Source organism: Cephus cinctus, unplaced genomic scaffold (assembly GCF_000341935.2).
Source record: "Cephus cinctus unplaced genomic scaffold, Ccin1 Ccin1_scaffold0169, whole genome shotgun sequence".
In the NCBI taxonomy this organism is placed as follows: Eukaryota; Metazoa; Arthropoda; class Insecta; order Hymenoptera; family Cephidae; genus Cephus; species Cephus cinctus.
The window spans coordinates 403,480-422,941 of record NW_014332893.1 but is presented as its reverse complement, the minus strand read 5'-3'; the positions used below and the strand labels follow the sequence as shown (position 1 = coordinate 422,941).

Below are 19,462 nucleotides of genomic sequence, written 5' to 3'. Positions count from 1 at the left end.
TTGTTCATCGCCCAAAGGCATTTCCCATATTCCAACCGGCTACGTGAAGAAATGCAAAATGTCCTCGCGGGCACACCCTCGACCACTCTTTCTGCTGGGGGTAGGTAACTACCCTTACCGGGAGGCATCTTGCCGTTTCGCGTATAGGTTCCTTCGGAGGGTGGGCCGGGACTTTTATTTCAATATCGGCTAAATGGATTCACGACACGAACGCGAAAAACGCACGTGGCGCATGGAAATAAGAGAGGCAAGTTACGCGTCGCGAGCGCCAAATATTTGCCAGTGGTATAATTATATTACCGAGTGTTGTCAGGAGCTATGCTGCCATCTATATACGTGCGTCGCACTTACTTCTGCATGGGACACGTAAGCTCGGATGTCGCATTAGCATTTAAATGAGAATTCTTTTCTTTTTTCTTGTCTCCCTTAGGAATTGCCGAAGGTTCTTGTTTATCTTTTTTTTTTTTTTTGCAATACCTACGTCCTTAGACTGGTCCGAGTTCACGTCCCCAATGGGACATTTAGGGGACTTTGCATTATTGGCGTTATTTTGTTGCCGAATTTTTGCGAATTATTACGCGAACGTGAATGGGCTGGTAATATTTATTTTTTTTGACTGAATTTGACTGATCGATTAAAGTGATATTTTAATTTGACACTGATAATACGTTTTGGATTATTTTTATGGGGTTTGGTCGTTGTGCTTATTATTATTTTTTGCTATCAGACATGCACCTTATGCTACTGGCTTTAGGATGCGATTATTCGTTTGATTTTAAAATACTGCAAAAAAGAGGGAGTCTCGACTCGAGTAGGTATTCAGGGGATTTTTACCGGTCGTAGATAACGGTCTTTTAATCAGGGATTTCTTTAATTGCGGTTTTGTTTCTCGAGTGCTTCATTTCGCCAGTGAAAAAGTCTCTATTACGTTTAAGATGGATTCTCGTAGATACTTGTAAGTTGGGTTAGGTTAGGTTTACAGCCCTTTCATTCGTCCTCGACGAAGGAATATTTAAAGCGGTAATTTCAAACGGTTCAAATCGACCGTTTAGCGATTCATTGTGTTTCGCAATACAAGTTTTGTTGTTTTTTTTTTATTTCGCCAACCGGTTTTATTTCAACGAGTTTATGCGTATTTTAATAGCGTGTAATTTTAATTAATTAAATCGAATGGATGATTAAGATTTTCTACTCGGACTTGTACGTATCTTTTGATAATGAAGTATTCTTTAAGTCAGTATCACTTTACACGAACTATATACCAATTTAGAAAGTCTTATTGTTAACAATGAGCCTGCAATTATTATATCAGCGAATATTAGCGTCTTGGGAATTATCGAAGCGTGCAAAGTCCAAGGACAGCAGTACGGTACAGACAGGCAGAAAATTTTCACCGCCAAAAAGTCTCAGCGCATAAATTCCACCTTGATGCTTGTTGTCCTGGTGTGCTGATATGGATTTCCTTTTTTTTTTTCCTTCATCCAGTATCCCGTGCTTATCGGCAGTCAGTCCCCTCTTATCCTAGCGAAATTAGTCCGTGGATTAGGATGGCAGGATTAGGTGTGGAATCTTTACACTATCATCTGTAATCAGGCGAAGAGGGAAGAAAAAATTAACGTGACGTTTGTTCGTTCATTGATACGCGGTTTATATATTTATGTTTATATATATATATATATACATACATACAGTGGAGACTCGATTATCCGGACCTCAGTTATACGGATTCGTGATTATCCGGATTGCCAACTGCGAGCAAATATCTTTGTAGTCTAATCCGTGCGTGCACGGACATGTTGCGCTGGCTCTAGCCGCCCGCGCCCCACGCGATCTCTTCTTCGTCCTGTTTCATTATTGTTTTAGCTAGACAGTTTCCCTAGAAAGATACCATATGACAACATAACTAAAAGATAACCATCCGCGGGCGGCGTAGGTTATCTTTCTAGAGTTAATATATATGTATGTAATACAAAAAACCGCTTTTCTTCATATATTCAATTATCCGGATTTTCGATTATCCGAATGACTTACGACAACAATTAGTCCGGTTAATCGAGTCTCCACTGTATACGTAGGAATACAAATTTAGATGTATATAGAAATACAGACCTTGAATTTTGTCATACCTCAATTTCTCTTCTGATTGTTTTGTTATTGGCTTCTTAATGCGTCTTTCGATTCTGTTAATAATGACGAAAGACGTTCCTGGAGTCAGAGGTTATAGGTCACAGATTTAAGTCTCCTTCGTGCTCTTCTCATCAGAGGGGACCGCATGCGATGTGACGTGTTACTTCTGAAAGAGGAAGAGGCGCGTCTTTTAAACTGGAGTCAATTGGCTTTTACGTTTTATATCGTATAACGTAATACGCGGCTCGTGTCTTGATTCGATGCTGGAATCCCAAATTGAGGCTTACTTAACGTCGAACGTGAGAGCGTCGGAGCGGGAGATTCGTAAAGCGCGAAAGGGATTTGTGAATTAAGTCTAAGGAATATAAATGATAGCTTCGTCTTTTTTATCACTCCGAGTGTTTTATACCCCGTCGCTTCGCTTTTATCAGCTATGGGTTTTCTTTTAATTGAATCGAACTTCTTAGACTTTTTATTATTGATCTGTGTATACACTATTTTCTATAGGCGGATTTGTTGCTTGCATAATTTTTTTATTCTGTCTCTTTTTTAATTATCAGTTCACTTTTGAAAATATTTTCTTCTTGTACGAAGATTATGATTTTGACACTGAGTTTGGTAATTGGCTTTCTCTTTTTCAGGGGGAACGTGGGGAATACGAAACTTTTGATATCGTCTTGGATTTTTGATGTAAAATAGACAGCTTGGCGCTTACAAAGGATTTTCGAAAATTTTAGGTAAATCCAGGCTAATGTGGTGGGAATTAAGTTATGGTAGGGGAGAAGTCGGAGGGATGTAAGGTAGGGAAAAAAAGGTTGGGAGCTTGATCGGCACATCAGTTACCTAACTCTTGGATTTACATGCGATTCCTATTACAGATAATCTGCCAGATATTCTTCCTCCCGTGTAATTCGACAAGGAAATGCCTTTGGAGTACAGATTTTCTAGGTAGATCTAGGTTTTCCCGATGTTCGTACTTAATTTGATATAATAAGATTTAAGAAATAAGAGAAATCCAACGCGAAAGTGGATCGGACAGTTTTACTGTAACGATAGTCAAATTAGTCATTAGTTTCATTGTTCTCAATCACGCTAATTTGTTTCTTTTAGTAGGTCATTGACAGTTAACAGTGGACTGATTAGAAAGTATAAAAATACTTACTTCCTTGTAGTAAATAAATGTAGAAAAGTTTTTAGCTCCTTCGATCAGATCAAGGCCGAGCACCATGACAGCTGACGAACTACAGCTTGAAGGTTCGTAGCGGATCCGATAGATGGCGCCACGTATTGCCTCGTACAACGTCCCTAGTCAAGAGAGGTGTTTAAGAAGATAAAATAATACTCGTAAAACCTTAATTACCGTAATCCCTGTAATCTTTAATCCACGTTGAATAAAAAGTCTTTTATTCTTGATCCATCGTGAAAATTACTGCTGTCACTCCGCTTGGAGTTACCGACATTATGATTAACACAGTAGGGCCAGCCAAGTACTTTCAAAGTGTCAATCCCGTAGTAACGAACGTTACTCGTAAAAGTTCGGTAGCGCGAAGAATGTCAATTGTTACAATTCCTTAATAAAATCTAACCCTTAACCGATTCACTCTGGCAACGCTGTGCTTACGTAAGCGGCAGAGCGAGTGTCGGGAAGGAGCAAAGGACTCGTGCTAAACCTGAAAAGCCTGAAGCCTGTTGCTAAGCGGCGAGTCACTCATGAGCCATGGATAAACGACGAGCACAAAGAGACCAACGTTGCCGTTTTTTGGAGGGAGAGAAAAGGTCCTTGAAATAAGATAAAAATTTCAAGAATAACTTAAGGTAACCTAATTCCATAGAATCAATAAATTTCTTCGAGAATTTACTTTTCAAATATAATCAATTTTAATTGTCGCCCGATTCCACGGTGAACTTTGATACTATTTCGACTCACTTTATTTCTTAATGTGTTTAATATTTTTCATTTCACGATTTATCACGGTTGTTTAATGATCGTTGGAATTTTTGATTCATACGAAATTTTATGATTTTCAATGTGCATCGAATTCGGATTTAATGACACACTAGGTAGACTCAGGCTTAGTGGTGGGATCGTAGCGCAATGCAGGACGCAACGTGGCAACTTGCCGCGGAGTGCGGTCGAAATGCGGTAGGGATATCGTGTATGTGCCTGGAACGTGGTTGCTATAGGTACCAACCTACCACCTATTTGATCATGCTTCTGTTTCGCATTCGATATTGTTCCATTTCGAATAGGAACATGGAATATTGTTACGTCATTATATTGAGAACTTACTTGTCGAACTGTATTTCGAGAGCATTGGTTTATGTTTCGAAACAAAATCGTCGTGTTCATTTATCGGTTTTTTTGTATTTGTTTTCGTAAAAGCAGTGAGGATAATCTAGAAATGTTTCACTCGAAACTTCAAGTAAGTACGATAACGGTATTAACATTTTCAAATTTAATAGCAGGAGCGGTACGTACATTTTATTTGAATAAGTTCATAATGCGGTTACATTGATACTCTTTTTTTAGTTTCCCAAAGGATTTCCTAACCATGGGAAATTCGCTGGACATTTTGATGCACAGGATGTCATCCATATTTCTGAGCCTTGGTTATAATACCCGCAAGACAATGGCGTGGGGCACGGCGCCTCTGGCTTGCGCACTTCACAATTGCCAAATGGTTTTGCTGCGGTTAGTGGCTTTGGATTTTTAATCCATTCAATGGCTTTATTCATGTTCACCAGGTAGACGTCGGGAAGGGATTGAAGATGCTTGATAAATCTGGACAAATAATTTATTCGTTAGTAGGAGACTGGTATAAAGTTTATATTCATATATTGAATATATTTAATACATGAAATAATATGTATATTTACTCACAGTTTGTATGCCTTGAAATATTCTTCATTTTTAGAAAACCAAGATGCATGCATAAACACCGGAAACGGTGCTCTGGATCCTTTATAATATTTTTCAAACTGTTGAATCATCCATTGAGCCACCCCACTCCCAGTTTCCGGTCTGCAATCAAGATGTCAGTGCAAGTTCTATTCTCATTATAGTACTTCACTGTGGAAGCAATGTGTGCTAAGTTGAAGTACCCCCAAGAGATTTCAGAGGAGCTCAATGTGACTCTCGATACGTAAATTTTACCGAGGAAATAAACATGGTAGGTAAAATAGACAAAGACCGGAGAAACTGAGAGGAACGCAGTTAAAGGATACAGAGGGTTGAGTAGAGTAAAAGGAGAAGTAACCAGTCAGAGCTGAAATGTTCTTCTGAAGCGTTTCCACTTAAAATCTAAGAGGGGGATATCTTTACGTTGCGTCATTTAATGTCTACCTAGTGAACCGGAAGTTCTCCCCAAGTCACGAGCGATACGAACCTACTATCTATTAGCGACGCAAGACTCAATGAGAAGTAAGAAAAAATGTTAAAGCATATTTAAAAAAGTTTGACTTTCTTAAGAGTCTTGAAACTTCAAAGTGTTTTTAATCCTCTGAAAATCTGTTTTTTTTTTCAGTGACCTACACTTTTGCCTTCTTGAAATTTCCATCATAGATTACTCACATGTTCAAGCAGGAATCCACCATGCTGCACGGAATATTGTTCTGATCTTCCCAGACTGTCATCGGTATTTCCCAAACTCCTGGAAAACTTGCCGTAGGACAAGGCTCAATAACGCAATCCTGAATGCTTTGATAATCAAGACTGTACGGCCATAAGGGAGGATTCACGAAATGAATCGATGGCAGAGAGCTGTCGTACAAGAGTCCCAATTCCTTCATAGCCTGGAAACTTACGTTTCCTGATGTTTGCAAAAACGGCAGTCGCACTCCACGCAATTCGCTGGATGGTATCTTTGCAAAGTAGTTCACTATTTTTCTCATATCACCGAATTCCGAACTGAACGTCTTGACATCGATATTTCGCCAATAATTGTATACGGCCGAATGACTGTAAAAAAAGATTGCAATAATATTTAGTGCATCGACGTGATCCAAAGGGATTAATAAATTGCTTCGATATTGAGCCTTGGCAAAAAATTTTTGTTTCAGGGTAATCGACTATATATTCCTTGCGAATACTGGACATTTGTAATGGCTGGAAAATTCATGGAAATTATCCTGGTACAATTTCAACGTCGATCGGAGAGCGATCGTCTACCGTTTAGCAGCTGTAGTACCAGAAGGAGGATAAGTCGAAGCCATTCGAAAACGATTTGTAAGAAATTTCCTTGAAGAGGTAAAAATTGAAGTTGGGTGGGGTGTGGCATTCTCAACTGGAAAGTGGAGCAATTGTCGTTGGCAAGTTGGCTTACGATACTGAATGCAAGGCGATCTCGTGTCCTCTCTTCCATAGATCATGAACTTTGGTATAGTCTGTGTATTCATGAGACAGGAAGTGGGTCACACCGATTGGGCATCCATCAGGATTCTTGAGGTCGAACAAAGCATCTTGGAAATAATCATAAGTCAGATAGTTGACGGCGTCGTCGAAAGTTAGCAGGACTATCTAAAGGAAAATCATACAGAAAACAAATAATTGACAGTACTTCACAAAAGCCCATAAAACATTAAAGAACCCATGCAAATATTTAACTTGTATCGCAGAATCACTTTAGCTCAATTTAACTTTGATCTTTCAATCAAAACTGTACTTCAAAATATTACAAAGTGCTTGAGGCTGTTTCCCACCAAACTTTTTGGGTATATCCCGCAGGCCTTATTAAATATAAAATGTACTAACGTCGTCCGCAAAATGCTTTGTTACCACATATCCCATGTGAAATTTAATAATTAATTTAATCTAACATAATTTCCTAACGGGGTATTTCAGATATATATTAGCATAGCATTTTTTCTTATTATTATTACCTATAGAAAATGCTACCACATTTTGCCGTGAAAAATCTTAGACACCCTGTATATAAGCAACATGCACATTTCCCATAGTCTAATGCCTTCTCCGATAATGCACGTGCACTTGACGTTCTGCATAGGAAGCATTAATTTTGTATATTGATCCCTCCATTACGATAGGTTCGTTCGACAGGGGGGATCTTATTGTTGGTAGACGACTGTACCTATATCTATTCTGTGTATAGTAAATAACATATGTATATATACATATACATATATATATATATACATACATACAGTGAGCGTCTCCAAGAAGGATGCGTTACCGATATTCACTGTCGTGCTTTGAATATTTGCCTTGTGTCGTAAAACATTTGTATCGTCCAGTCAAATGAATTTTGCTTTACCTTACCTGTGGAATTTTGTCGATAGGTATTTTACTGTTACTGTCGGTACCACTGCACTTGCACTCTGGCAATTTACAGGTGGCCTCGTTGCACGGATCCGCCAACTTTAGAGACTGCACTCTTGCGAGAAGAACGCATAGCGTCACGACGGCTACTCGGAGACGTCCCATGTTACAGCTGTATGAGGAATTCACGACTTCGACTGACTTTGTGCTGTCGTGATACGAAAAGCCTGTATATATAAAGAAGACAGCCACTGATAGCGTTGGGTAAAAGGAATGATAAGAATTTTTGTATTTTCGCGCTACTTAAGATTTTGAGATTTTTCTTATAGGCAGAAAGTGCCACTTGTAAATTTTTTTTAACGAACTCGTCTTTTAATCATGCGATTTATTCGACGTCAATAAGCGATAAGACGATTAGGATAAAAACTTTCTCGAGTACCGATAATTTTATTTTGAGATTAAAAAACTTATTTACACTCAATACGGCTTCGAGTATTTGCAGAATTTTTATATAGGATTATTTTTCATTTTTCTTTTAATACCAAACTGTACAATGCATAGGAATATGTAATTTCTATATATTACGGTAGTATACCTATTCGAACGATTTTGTATTATTTACATGTACGGAATAATAATTCCTTTGTGGATAAAGCTTGCTCATAGAGTTATCGCTGCAACGCTCGATGCGTACTACCTTTACGTGACAAAGATACACAGTAATGATTGTAAATCCCTTTGCCAATTTCTCTTTGTTCGTCGCGCTACTTTGTTTGGTAACCGCCGCCTTGTTTCTCTATTCGAATTTCCCGCTGTTGCTGAAAATTCAAAACGTACCGAAACAAAGCACGAGTTCACTGTGATTGCTGGCTATACACATATATAATTATAGTAACACTATACCTTGTTAAAATACCTACCTCATTATTATTGTAGTATAGATTTATTTTCTTTTTTTTTTCTTTTTTTTTTCTTGGCTTTATATCCCCTAGGGGATCAAGCGTAAGAGTTTCTCTTTGATGTATAAAAATATCTCTACTTTTATTTCTCCTCGTAAGGTGCCTACGACCTGTTGTAATTGCATACATGGAATGCCCATCAATGATCTGTCCCGTGTATCAGCCTATTATCCTAATTACACGAGACGTCAATACGGTACTGGGTATTGTAAATGGGAACAATGCCCGGCGAAGCTAATTCTCTCGGATCCTCGTGTGGACGACGTTAGCAGATATACACGGTGTAGTTTCAGCAACATTATCGCTGGTAGGAACGATATGGGCTCTTGGACTGCGAATACAGGCGGAGTGGTTGCTGGTTGGTTCCTTGGCGACTGTACCAGATTAGCCATGAGGGATAAATCTCCTGAAAACGATTAGACATTTTCAGGAACAAGCGATCCGACTAAACCAATCAAGGATGATCGAACGAACGAGCTATAAACGACGTGGGGACAATGGATTGTCGAATTGAGACTTTGCTCATGGCGCGTTGGACCCTTTGTTTTTCTTTTAATGGAAAAGCATACGTGACCAAAGGAAAGTGTTTTGGGACATACGTGGATGGACGTCGAATGGATGATTTTAGATAATTTTTGGAGAAACCTAAAGAAAATATCCAGGAATATCTGGTTATCGGGGGTATGAAGTCTGTTGATAATTTTATTACTTTTTTTTTTATATTCATACTTTTATCAAATTTGACAATTTTTATATTTTTCAGTGAAACCATAAAGGCGCGTATGCACGTACGTGATCGTGGGAGGCTAGGGAAACACGTAGATTCGCAAGACGGAAGACGGAGCGGATACGAAGTTTATTCTGGACCGAGGAAGATCATAAGGCGGAGGACTGCTTTGCTGTCTGTTGAAGTCGTTCGAGAGTTGAAAGATTTCCGTGCCAATGACGTGGAAGGGAGACAGGCATTTTTTTTTCGATTTGAATTTACAAAGTTTTCGGATGCTTTGTCTATGAGTGTATACCGGTGGAAAAACGGGTAGCAGTTTCACTGGAGGAATTTGTAGGGGTTTTCTACATGTATATATTCTTGGCTGGTGTTGGTTGACCCTGTGTCCTCCCACTTGGCCCCTTTCATCCCTATCATCCTCCGTCTCCCACCTCAGTTAGCTACCCCAGAAGCGCTCTAAAGAAACTCCGGTATATCGAGAGACTACGCCGTACCTTACGGGCTGCGCAGGAGAGATAGAATAATTTAGCAAATATGGGGTGTATTTTGTAAATTTATTAACGTGGGGAGGGTGTGCGCGTGAGGGTGGCGGCGAGTAGGTACGTCTACGGCGGTGGAGGGATCGTCCCAGGGGAAGGCGTCGGGGTTGGCTAGAATGTATGCACCTACGTAGTTACGTTTTAGGTATATGTATATACATGAATGCCGTTACTGGGTAGACAGAGAGTAAGAGAGAGAGAGAGAGAGAGAGAGAGAGGGGGAAAATAGGAGAGAGTAAGGTAGCCGTCCCCGAGGGCCAAATTTAAACGGGTCTAGAACTTTAGAACGTTCCGACGCCTCAGCGTTCCGACGCTCTTGCGTTCCACGACCTTTGATTCGTTTTTCCTTTCCCTACAGTAGGAATAGCGCGAATCCAATTGCTTCCTGGATGTAGAAATAGTGAGGAATTCACAAAAATTTTCGTGAAAAGGTTTGCCAAATCTCCATTTGAGTTTATATTCCGTATTACGTCACCGTCCTCCAAATTGAATCCCGAAAAAATTCTTGGGAGCTGCGCAAATCAAGGTGTGAATGAAGATACATGAATATCAGTCAATATTAAATTTTTTTTTAACTCCATCACGTTGGCAATTATTTATTAGTCTATCTTCAAGTCCAATAATGGTACTTGTAATGGTAATGGTACTTTTATAAAATTATATACTGATTGTACAGATCCTTACAAGAAGTCGTACACGCGTGCAGTGCATTATTTCATACTCTGTGGTAAACACAAAGTATCTCATGGTACTAAACATTTTATGTAAATACGTTACACGATATCCTATATACAAACTCTATGCCGTTTGGATCCCTTTATGAAAGCTCAATGATCGAACCGAAACGAAACTCCGCTTAGCATTCTCGCTGCTACCGTGATTTTCAATCAGCCGTTCCAACGGGTAGTGCTAGAAGTCGAAGTCGTTTACCAGAGCAAGCAGCTAGACGTAAAACGAGTCTAGACTTTGCTTGGCTTAGCATGGTAGCCTCGTGGGACCACGTCAGTGCTACAGGCCCTTTCAATTTCGTTCTACCAACAAGGAGGTAGATTTTAAAAATCAGACCTGCAGTACATAAGCAGCATGCATGCATAACCTGAAAAATCAATTCTGTTGATTACATTGGTAACAGGTTGATTCACTTGAGAGAAAGCTTGAAATTCATACAAAGCTACTCGTCCATTCAAAAACAGGTTTGCAAAGTTGTCAAATAAGGTTTATAAAAATTCAGTACAGTATTTTACAAAATTTTTTTTATTCTTTCCATGTTTTAGTTCCAGTTTCACAGGAGGAGGACACTGGTGGCTTGTGATAAATGCTGCCGACTTCCTGTCTGCAGGGAATTCAGGAACACACGTTACGTTGACCGTCCTGACGGAATCCTCTAGTGTTTTCGCTTGAGGATTCAGCTATAGCGTCTGCGCATGCGCAGTGGACATACTCTGGGGAAGGAGCTAGACTAGGACAACCTTGGCAACCATTGGCAACTGGCGTCCTGCGTTGCATATGGAGTTGATTCTGGCTACTCAGTGGAGTTAGCACACACTGTATATGTTGAAGGTTCTTTCGATGATTAGCACCCGAGTGCAAGTCCAAGTGGCACAATTAATTCTGTGGATTTCAAGATCCCACCTGTCTCTCCGGAGCTAACGATTTGTTTGGTTCTCTTGAGTTTGGTCTTCTGCCCGAGGTTCCCCGAGAATACCAGAGTTCCTCTTCGGTACTGGTGGAGGAAAAAGTTGTATAATAGAAAGTAAAATGAAAAAATGTATAAAAGTTATAGAAAAATAGGAGGAAAAGTTGTGTGGCTATTTTCAAAATAACTATTCATTGCTGTGATAAAAATGTTGAATTTTCGTTCGCGTTTGGGAACTTTGAAACTCTCTATAGCTGTGTGCGTATATTATATGCTTATCGTAGTTTATTTTTATAGAGTCGATTAACGTTTTATACGAATTCATAGAGTTCGCTTGAATTTTCGTTACGGGGTATAACGTCCGATAAAAATATAATCGTCTTGTGTTACAGGATTTGGATATGGGATCCGAAAAATACGCGAGCAGTGTTACATCGATATTCGCAATGGACTGTCGTATGCAGCAACAAAATATCGGTCCATTGAGCCACAGTGTGATTTTCCGGAAAAGTAATTTCAGGATTTGGCATTCAGATGAATTCACCACCTATGCCCATATACGTATAGAGTGAATAGGTATGAAAAAAAACTATTCCAAAAAAAAAAAAAACTATACAGAAACTATTGAATCCGGCGTACGATTCGAGAACCACGTAAGGCAAGGAAGGGCGCGGGAAATTCGAAAGGGCGCTACGCCAAGAAGACGTGGAAAGTCGAGGTAGTAAATTTTGGGTGAACCCTCGCGCAACACGACAAGGGGATAGAGTAGTTACATTAAGCTACAACCACCCTGAACATACATCAGCGGTCAACCCTAACCTGCATCTTGCCCGGGTGAATTCTTCCTAATTCCTAGACGGCGCTCTGGACTATCTTACAGGACTATAGGTACCAAAACTATATTCCATCAGCACATACAATACCACAAAAATTTTAATTCGACTGTACGATAATTTTCAGATTGAAGGAACCAAGGGATTGCATCATGAGTTTCCTGCAGCTTTGCCATACCACCATGCTACGACTGCGCCACGAGTAGGGTGCGGAGAGTATCCTAAGTTCTGGCTGAAAAAGAAAATGTAAAAAAAAAAGAACTTTTTGAATTAGGCGTAAAAAGTAAGAAGGCCCGCGCGTCTGCTCGCGGTTGTAAAACGCGAACGACGCTCATCTAACTTGCGTAACTTGTGTCATACCTTCAACAAAGAAGGGTGAGCCGAATCTAGGAAATGGAATGTGGATTTATTAATGTATGTTTGTCAAGGGAGAAGGGTAGGGGCGGCGAGGGGAGGGTGATTGAGTGCTCTTGGGGGGTAACACTTCGAAGGGTAGGAAGAAGTGCAATCGTACGCAGCCCCAAAGGTTACGACTAATCGCTTTTACCGCCTCACGCACTTTTACGCTCTTTTGCATATATTACCGTCACTCTTTATTCGATCGCTTTTCTCGCTTCTGAATTATTTCAGACAGCGGTCCATCGGATGACGCTGGATGCTGCCAATATAACGACCGCCCGATCCCCTACAGATAATTCAAAGTCCCATAATAGGGTATACGTATTGGGCCGTATCCGGAAACCGTGGAAGCCGGATATATTGAAACATCTTGAGGTCTGGCGGCTACCGGCGGGACCTTTCCTCCCGCGACGTCGTCCTCGTATAGCCAATATAGGAAGTAGATGCGACAGGCGAGGCCGCACTAAAACAAAATTGTCCTTGCTGAATATTTTATCTCCACTTCCCGGATGCCCAGGATTCTTTCTAGTATATAGACAAGGCGCTACCCAAAGAGTATACGTGTATATATTATATATATACTCCGTGGACCTAGTACGAGTTTAGGACTTTACGTTTTTTTTTTTCTTTTTATCTTCTCGTACCTACGTAGGTACCAACGTACTGGGGATCGAGTTACAGCTTCCCTTCCAGTGGAACCTATGCCTACCTATAAAGAATCTTATACGTTTATCCTGCTGCCTTTTTCATTTTGCTTTATAACCCCAGGAGCCGTTTCCTTGGGTAGCTCTCGATGCCCTCAGCTCCGCAATCTTAGGCTGTATAGGCATAAGCGCGCATACTAAATCCAATGCGGAATCCAAATGATACGTCAATTTTAGGATCGCTAACAACTGCTTTGCGTATGCGTACACATATGTACATATGAGCTGCTATTTTTCAGGAGGCTCCTCGTCGACGGCACGTGGAACAAGGTGGAAGGGTTAAGGAGCTAAAGGGATGAAGTCATAACGTAGGCCCATTTCTGTTTTTGTGCCTCGGCTAGGAGCATTCTGGTGGTTGTCGAGGGGAATGAAACGAGGCAATGCGGAAGCGTCGCGGCGCCTTGGTGTCTACTGAGTCGCGTGAGACGCCACCGAGCCTGCCCTACGTATAACACACTCGTTTAGCTTACTTCTGGGTACGTCTACGTGACTGAATAACAGCAGTGTGCAAAATAACTATTCTCTGACTTATCTCTTATCAGCCGTACCTATCGACGCCCGTGGTATCAGTTTTAGTCCTAGAAAAAAAAAAAAAAAAGAGACGCTATTACGATATGCATCATTGGCGACGCGGTGTAATTTTCAAAATCTACGTTTGACAAACTTGAATTGAAAATATTTAGATATTTATCGGGTGCGGTAAGCGTGCGGTTTTTCGAATCAGTGATTGCGCGATAAGGAGATCATATTTAATTGTATTGTCAATGAGCTTTTATTATTTTTGACTTTTATCATAGATATATGGTAGTGGAACTGATTGCGGTGGGTACTTATTTGAAAGTTATATTAGTCGAATAATTTCATTTTGCTTTTAGGTTGGATCTATGAGAGTTCGAGACGATCCTGTGGTTCAGAGGTCAACCTTCGAGGTCTTACCTTCAGGGCGAATTACCAGGATCCAGCGATGCCATAGCTTCGCCGGGAACGACGAGGGTCACGGTCTACGTGGGAGGGTAGTTTTATGGCGGGAAAGAGCACGTGGCGCCGCCACTTACCTCTCACGGCGAAAGCCTCGAGCGTCCTTGTTTCTACGCAAGAGTAAATCCTGAAGCTATGGCTGTGTGACGCTTTGATGAATTCCCTGGAAAGTTACGCCACTGTCGGAGCACCGAGTTAGATTTAATCGCGTGTTAATCGTACGGGAGCAGAGACCAGTGGAATAGAGTCTTGGCAGCGGTGTGAATTTTCATTTGAAAAATAAGTCCATAAGCATTGGCGTAGTTTCTGGGTGTGGATAAGAAAAATGAGAATTTCATGTAAAAGTATTGTTATTATTTTACTCTGCCCGGTCAAAAGACACGGTGGTATCTGTTGTTCAGAACGGCACGGGTGATCTTGTAGATTGTTAGGTCTTCAAGTGAAATTGGACTATAAGGAACCATTGCCAAAACGGATATACGTAAATGTCCTAAACAAGACTCGTTAACCACTTCTAATAGGGTAACTTGCTAAATATCGGTCTTTGGTTAAGGGGTCATCCAGTGATATCTAAATCGTCTCATTTCGGGTGGCTTTCATATTACCTTCGTCACCAAGATCAAATTAAACCTCACGGAGCGAGTAGATGTATTTGTTAAAGATACGAGTAAGGGTTTTCTTTTTAAGGGCACTTATTAAGTTTTGACTCATTAGCACGTGGCTCGGACGAATTTACTAATTACCATTAGGTTTCTCAAGATAAAAGTCAATGGACGGTGTCAGTGTTTCAATGGATGATTAATCAGGGTGGGTCGGGGGTGCTTTTGGCGAAGGGAAAAAAATGTTAAATATAAAATTTTACTAGTCGAGCCTGTAGGCGTCATCGGAACTACGTGACGCCATGACGGTATGACGTAAGAGGGAAAACTTCGAGAACATTCGAGTTAGTTCTGGGGCAAATGGTTCGCCAAGAATTACCCAACCCCTGTTCTGGTTTCCGCTCGAAAAAAAAAGATGGCTCGTTTTTCCCTCCCTTCGCCGAGGGCTTAATTAGTTCAATCAAATTATGAATATTTAATTCGGCCTGTCGTTATTCCGCTCGTCCCGGCCCTTCTTTGCGAAAAGATAATTGGCCCGCAGCGGAATTAGTTTTCAGCAGCGGTCGGGGCCACTGCTCGATACGATGTGAATGCGGAAGGAGGCTTGCTGAAAGTTTACGTCGACGTAGCAGAAATCCTGACGTCACGTCAAAGCAAGGGAACACCGAAAGTAGGCTTTAAAGATTTGTAAAAAAAAATTATACTACCCCTAATAAAAACCGTACTCTTGAAATCGGCGTGGGAAAGCTTAAAAACAATTTTATCGTGTTACAGAAAAAAAATTTTTTCAAACTACGTTCATATTTTTTTTTTCTTTTTCTTTTTCTAATACAACGTTAAGGCAGGAATGAAGAATTTTTTAAGAGAAAGCCTTAACGTTATCTACAGTCGCCAATAACATGTTAGATGCCGCTGGGCTCCAAGTGCGCCCTAAGGCTGACGCTCGCAGGGGGTACCTACCCTCGTCGATATTCCATTGTCGAAGATGCGAGGAACGGGAATAAGAACGAGAAGAATTTCGAAACTAAAATTACAGAGAAGAGGCAGATTAAAGAGGGAGCGAGGGTTGGGTTTTTTTTGAGGGGGGGGGGGGATAGGTAAAGCACGAGGGAAAAAGGAAAGGGCTCGCTTTTATACGGCATTTGACATTACCATATGAATACGTTAGTTGGTTCTACGCTCATCTAGGCGGTTTCCGGTTCCCGGTTATCGGTTCGGCATCCCTTCCTGCCTCTTCGCGGTTGCTCTTGTATACTATATCTATATCTGTACACCCCTTCGTCCGTCTCTTTATCTTTTTACCATCCTCTCTCGAGCTCTTTCTTTCCTTTTCTTTTTTTCTTCCCCTTTGAGCGAATATTGGCAAATGGCAGACTAAAGCAAGCCGATAACTTCTAGCTCGCTAATTTTATGAGATCCCTCTTTGGCCGACTGATAAAATTCCGTGGATGGGCTTTGCGGCAGGGGGGAGAACCTGTGACGAGAGATCAACCCCCCCGCGCCGGCAGTGATATAGTTTTCATACGAATGTGGGCTTAGGTAGAAATTTGAATTCGGCATTCCTACCTTTGTACCATTGGTACCAATATGGCGGCTCGAGTACCGGTACAGAGGGTTGGTATGCTCTTTTCTTTGACTCGCATTTCAATTATTTTCAATCAGGCTAATTTCTACTTGAATGTAAATTACTTTTGGGTCGCCTATGGTGAGTGTCGTGTGTTATTATTGAATTTTGATTAATAATATATATATATGTATATATACGAGTCAGTGTATTTTTTACTAGAAAAATTATCTCAGATTTCAATCGACCTTAATTTCAAATGGCAAAGAACTGAGGAATTTTTTTCAAAATTATTTTCACCCTGCGAAACTATCTCGCGATAATCAGCATTTTTGACGTATTGTGTGGGAATACTGGGAAATTGATTTGAACTAGAAATAATTCTGCATGTAATTCATAAGAGGACAAATAACGGAGGATACCGCCAAGCCTCTTCGTTACGAGTGGTAGTACACATTTTTTCGTTCTTATCAGAGATAAATGTAGTAATTCACAATTGTGTGTATATATATATACACTGCTACAATTTGTATCTCCCGAATCAAGACACGTAAAAAATTTTCTTATCGCTTCCTGATATACACTTTGTCCTATCTGCTTATACCAAGAAGACTATTTCTATTTCGCAGTTGACTAAAAGAAAAAGGAAAATTAATTTAACAACGTATCTTACCTCGTCTTTATCTTTGCTCTCACGCCAACGTAATACAGTACTGCAAGTACCTTTCTCCCACTACGTGCGTATAGCCATTTGTAGCTAACATAAAGACGTATCAGGGCTTTGCCACCCTTAGAAAAATTGTCAGCGGTACCTGCGTACCTGCCATTTGGCAAGGTCTGGAGCCCAAAGATCGTAAACAGTGCAAAGAGAAGCGTATAAAGAGAGCGAGAGGAAACGTTAAGCGCGATAGCTCATAATTTTTCGAAGGAACCTCGCCCCCCGAAAAAAAAGGAAGCTAGATGGCGCCAGCGTCGCCAGAGTGAGAAATGTTGTTTTGTAATGGATCACGAGGAATTTACTGGTTCTACGAGTTTCGGTCGTGTCTAGGGTACCGAGATATCGCGACGTTCCTAATGGCGGATAGTGCTGCAAGTAGGTACAGTGGAAGACGTCGGGTCTGAACATAAGGTTACGTATCCACTGTTACTGCTACGTACTCTTTTACCTTTTCCTTTTATTCTCTCTGTATTATTCCGTCGAGCCCTCGAGATTCCTCATTTCTACGAGCCCATTTTACCCGCCTATGACTCCGTGGTTCCACGTGGACGAGTACAAGGGTGTTTCTGGGGTGTCTGTACTTACAAACGTGCCCACTAACTCAGCCGCGGGTATATGAGTACGATAGGGGTTGCACGTACATCCCCTATACGAATCCCTAGTAGGTTAGGTACGGCTTATCGTAAAAGTAAGACAAGACTACGGACTCGGGGTAATGTATTTTTGCCCCTTTCTTGCGGTGTCCTTTTTGCCAAGGGTAATGGCAAAATTTGCAGACTTTTTTATTCCTCGTACGGGATGCGTACGAGAAATTTGGTATAGCGAATTTTGAGGGATGCTCGTGATACACGTGGTGACGTCACACGCATATACACGGAAGTCAAAATTTTTTATGGGTGAAAAATAAATTTGCTCAAAATATAGCGAACGAGGGAAATTTGGAAATTTTTGTCATGAAGATTTTTTGGTATTTTTTTTTTTTTTTTGTGAATTGTGGATATTGCGATTGATTTTTTTTTTGGTTATTTCACCCTTTTTTCTCCCTTGCTTTACAGAGGGTCACTGCTCCTCCCGAACATCCCCATGGAATCATCCCATGGTTTTTGGTTTTTTTTTTTTTTTTTTGTGAATTGTGGATATTGCGATTGATTTTTTTTTTGGTTATTTCACCCTTTTTTCTCCCTTGCTTTACAGAGGGTCACTGCTCCTCCCGAACATCCCCATGGAATCATCCCATGGAATCATCCCATGGAGAAGAGATTGGCGACTGGTGAGTGAACAAGCCAATTTACCCGAGTATTTCTGAGAATTGATCGAATTTGTTTGTGATTGTATCATAGGCGACGAGAGAGACTAAAGAGACTCGTAGTAGAAAAGGTCGCGGAGTGCAAAGGGTAACTCCGTTAGGATGCTATTACCGGACAGATTGCCTTGGGAATAGGTTCGCGTGGTCGTGACGAAAATACGTCATCCTATAAAATTCGTTAGGCGAAATTTATAGAATAACTTGATGTAGGGACACCTTAGGTTGATATTACGAGTATATAGCGCAATTTGCTAAGGTGGGAATTTCTTCTTTTTTTTTTTTTTTTTTCACCAATAAAGTCGTATCGGTTCATATAAAATCTTTTAATTCAGGTAAACGTTCGGTTTACGTATTCGGTTCGAAGGGAATATTTTTTGTACGGTTTTATTTTCCTTTGACATTTATCTAAGTAACGGAAGAATAAAAATGTCCTAGACCTAACGACGCGTCTCCACGAATGCGACGGTGGCTTTATTTCGTGCCGTATATCAAGAGTCAAAGAAAACCAGTTGCCAGGTTCAACGCGAGAATGTGAATAACGTGTATGGGAACGATAAAAGGATCTGTGAGGGAGAGAGAGAGAGAGAGAGAGAGAGAGAGAGAGAGAGAGAGAGAGAGGGTGTGTCTAGGTTACCGTAGAGGAAATCGTGAGTGGGTGTAGTCTAGGTTAGGTTAGGTTAGGCTAGACTAGCGTGTAGCACAGGATGATAATTTTGAAAAAGTGGTTTTAAAGAGTTCGAAGTTGGAAGCCAACCGCTCCCTCTTTCTACTTCTCTCTCCCTCTCCCCCCCCTCACTCTCTCTCTCTCTCTCCACCCTCGTACTCGTACTCTCGGACTATGTAGGCGCCGCGACGTCGGATACCGGCGCCGCGCGGACGCCTGTGCCTTCGATCCGTACCCACAAGAGCGAGAACCAGAGACGCGGCCAATAGGCCAGCCAATATGGCAGGCAGTAAGGTAGAAGTTTAATTCATAAAGGTATATAACCAAAATTACGCATTAATCCAAAAATATCCAAATTGAAAAAAACAAAAACCTCAAAACATAATTTCCTCGTATCCCTAGGAATTGACGAATATTCACGGTGGGGGGGGGGG

General features: G+C 40.9%; 1 protein-coding gene and 2 long non-coding RNA genes across 6 annotated transcripts; 1 reads left to right on the top strand and 2 right to left on the bottom strand.

Moving 5' to 3' along the window:
- Positions 1 to 457: 457 nt before the first annotated feature.
- Positions 458 to 3,440, bottom strand: LOC107264441. Its single transcript, XR_001536956.2, has 4 exons — positions 3,290 to 3,440; positions 2,127 to 2,293; positions 1,686 to 1,876; positions 458 to 1,583 (listed from the first exon to the last, which is right to left on the bottom strand). It is a non-coding gene; the product is annotated as an uncharacterized LOC107264441 (long non-coding RNA).
- Positions 3,441 to 4,568: 1,128 nt separating this feature from the next.
- Positions 4,569 to 7,730, bottom strand: LOC107264439. The gene is made up of 5 exons (XM_015732676.2): positions 7,403 to 7,730; positions 6,450 to 6,643; positions 5,699 to 6,085; positions 5,009 to 5,149; positions 4,569 to 4,909 (listed from the first exon to the last, which is right to left on the bottom strand). The coding sequence occupies exons 1-5, from the start codon at positions 7,565 to 7,567 to the stop codon at positions 4,654 to 4,656; spliced, it is 1,143 nt and encodes a 380-aa protein (XP_015588162.1). The 5' UTR covers positions 7,568 to 7,730; the 3' UTR covers positions 4,569 to 4,653.
- LOC107264440 lies at positions 7,531 to 15,517 on the top strand. 4 transcript variants are annotated; one of them, XR_001536954.2, is made up of 8 exons: positions 7,531 to 7,666; positions 8,461 to 8,719; positions 8,792 to 9,042; positions 9,125 to 10,820; positions 10,902 to 12,151; positions 12,224 to 12,342; positions 13,439 to 13,675; positions 14,075 to 15,517. It is a non-coding gene; the product is annotated as an uncharacterized LOC107264440 (long non-coding RNA). The 4 variants fall into 4 exon arrangements; XR_001536953.2 differs by lacking the exon at positions 7,531 to 7,666 and having other exon boundaries at positions 7,889 to 8,719; positions 10,902 to 11,521; positions 11,656 to 12,151; XR_001536955.2 differs by lacking the exon at positions 7,531 to 7,666 and having other exon boundaries at positions 7,889 to 8,668.
- The last annotated feature ends 3,945 nt before the right edge of the window (positions 15,518 to 19,462 follow it).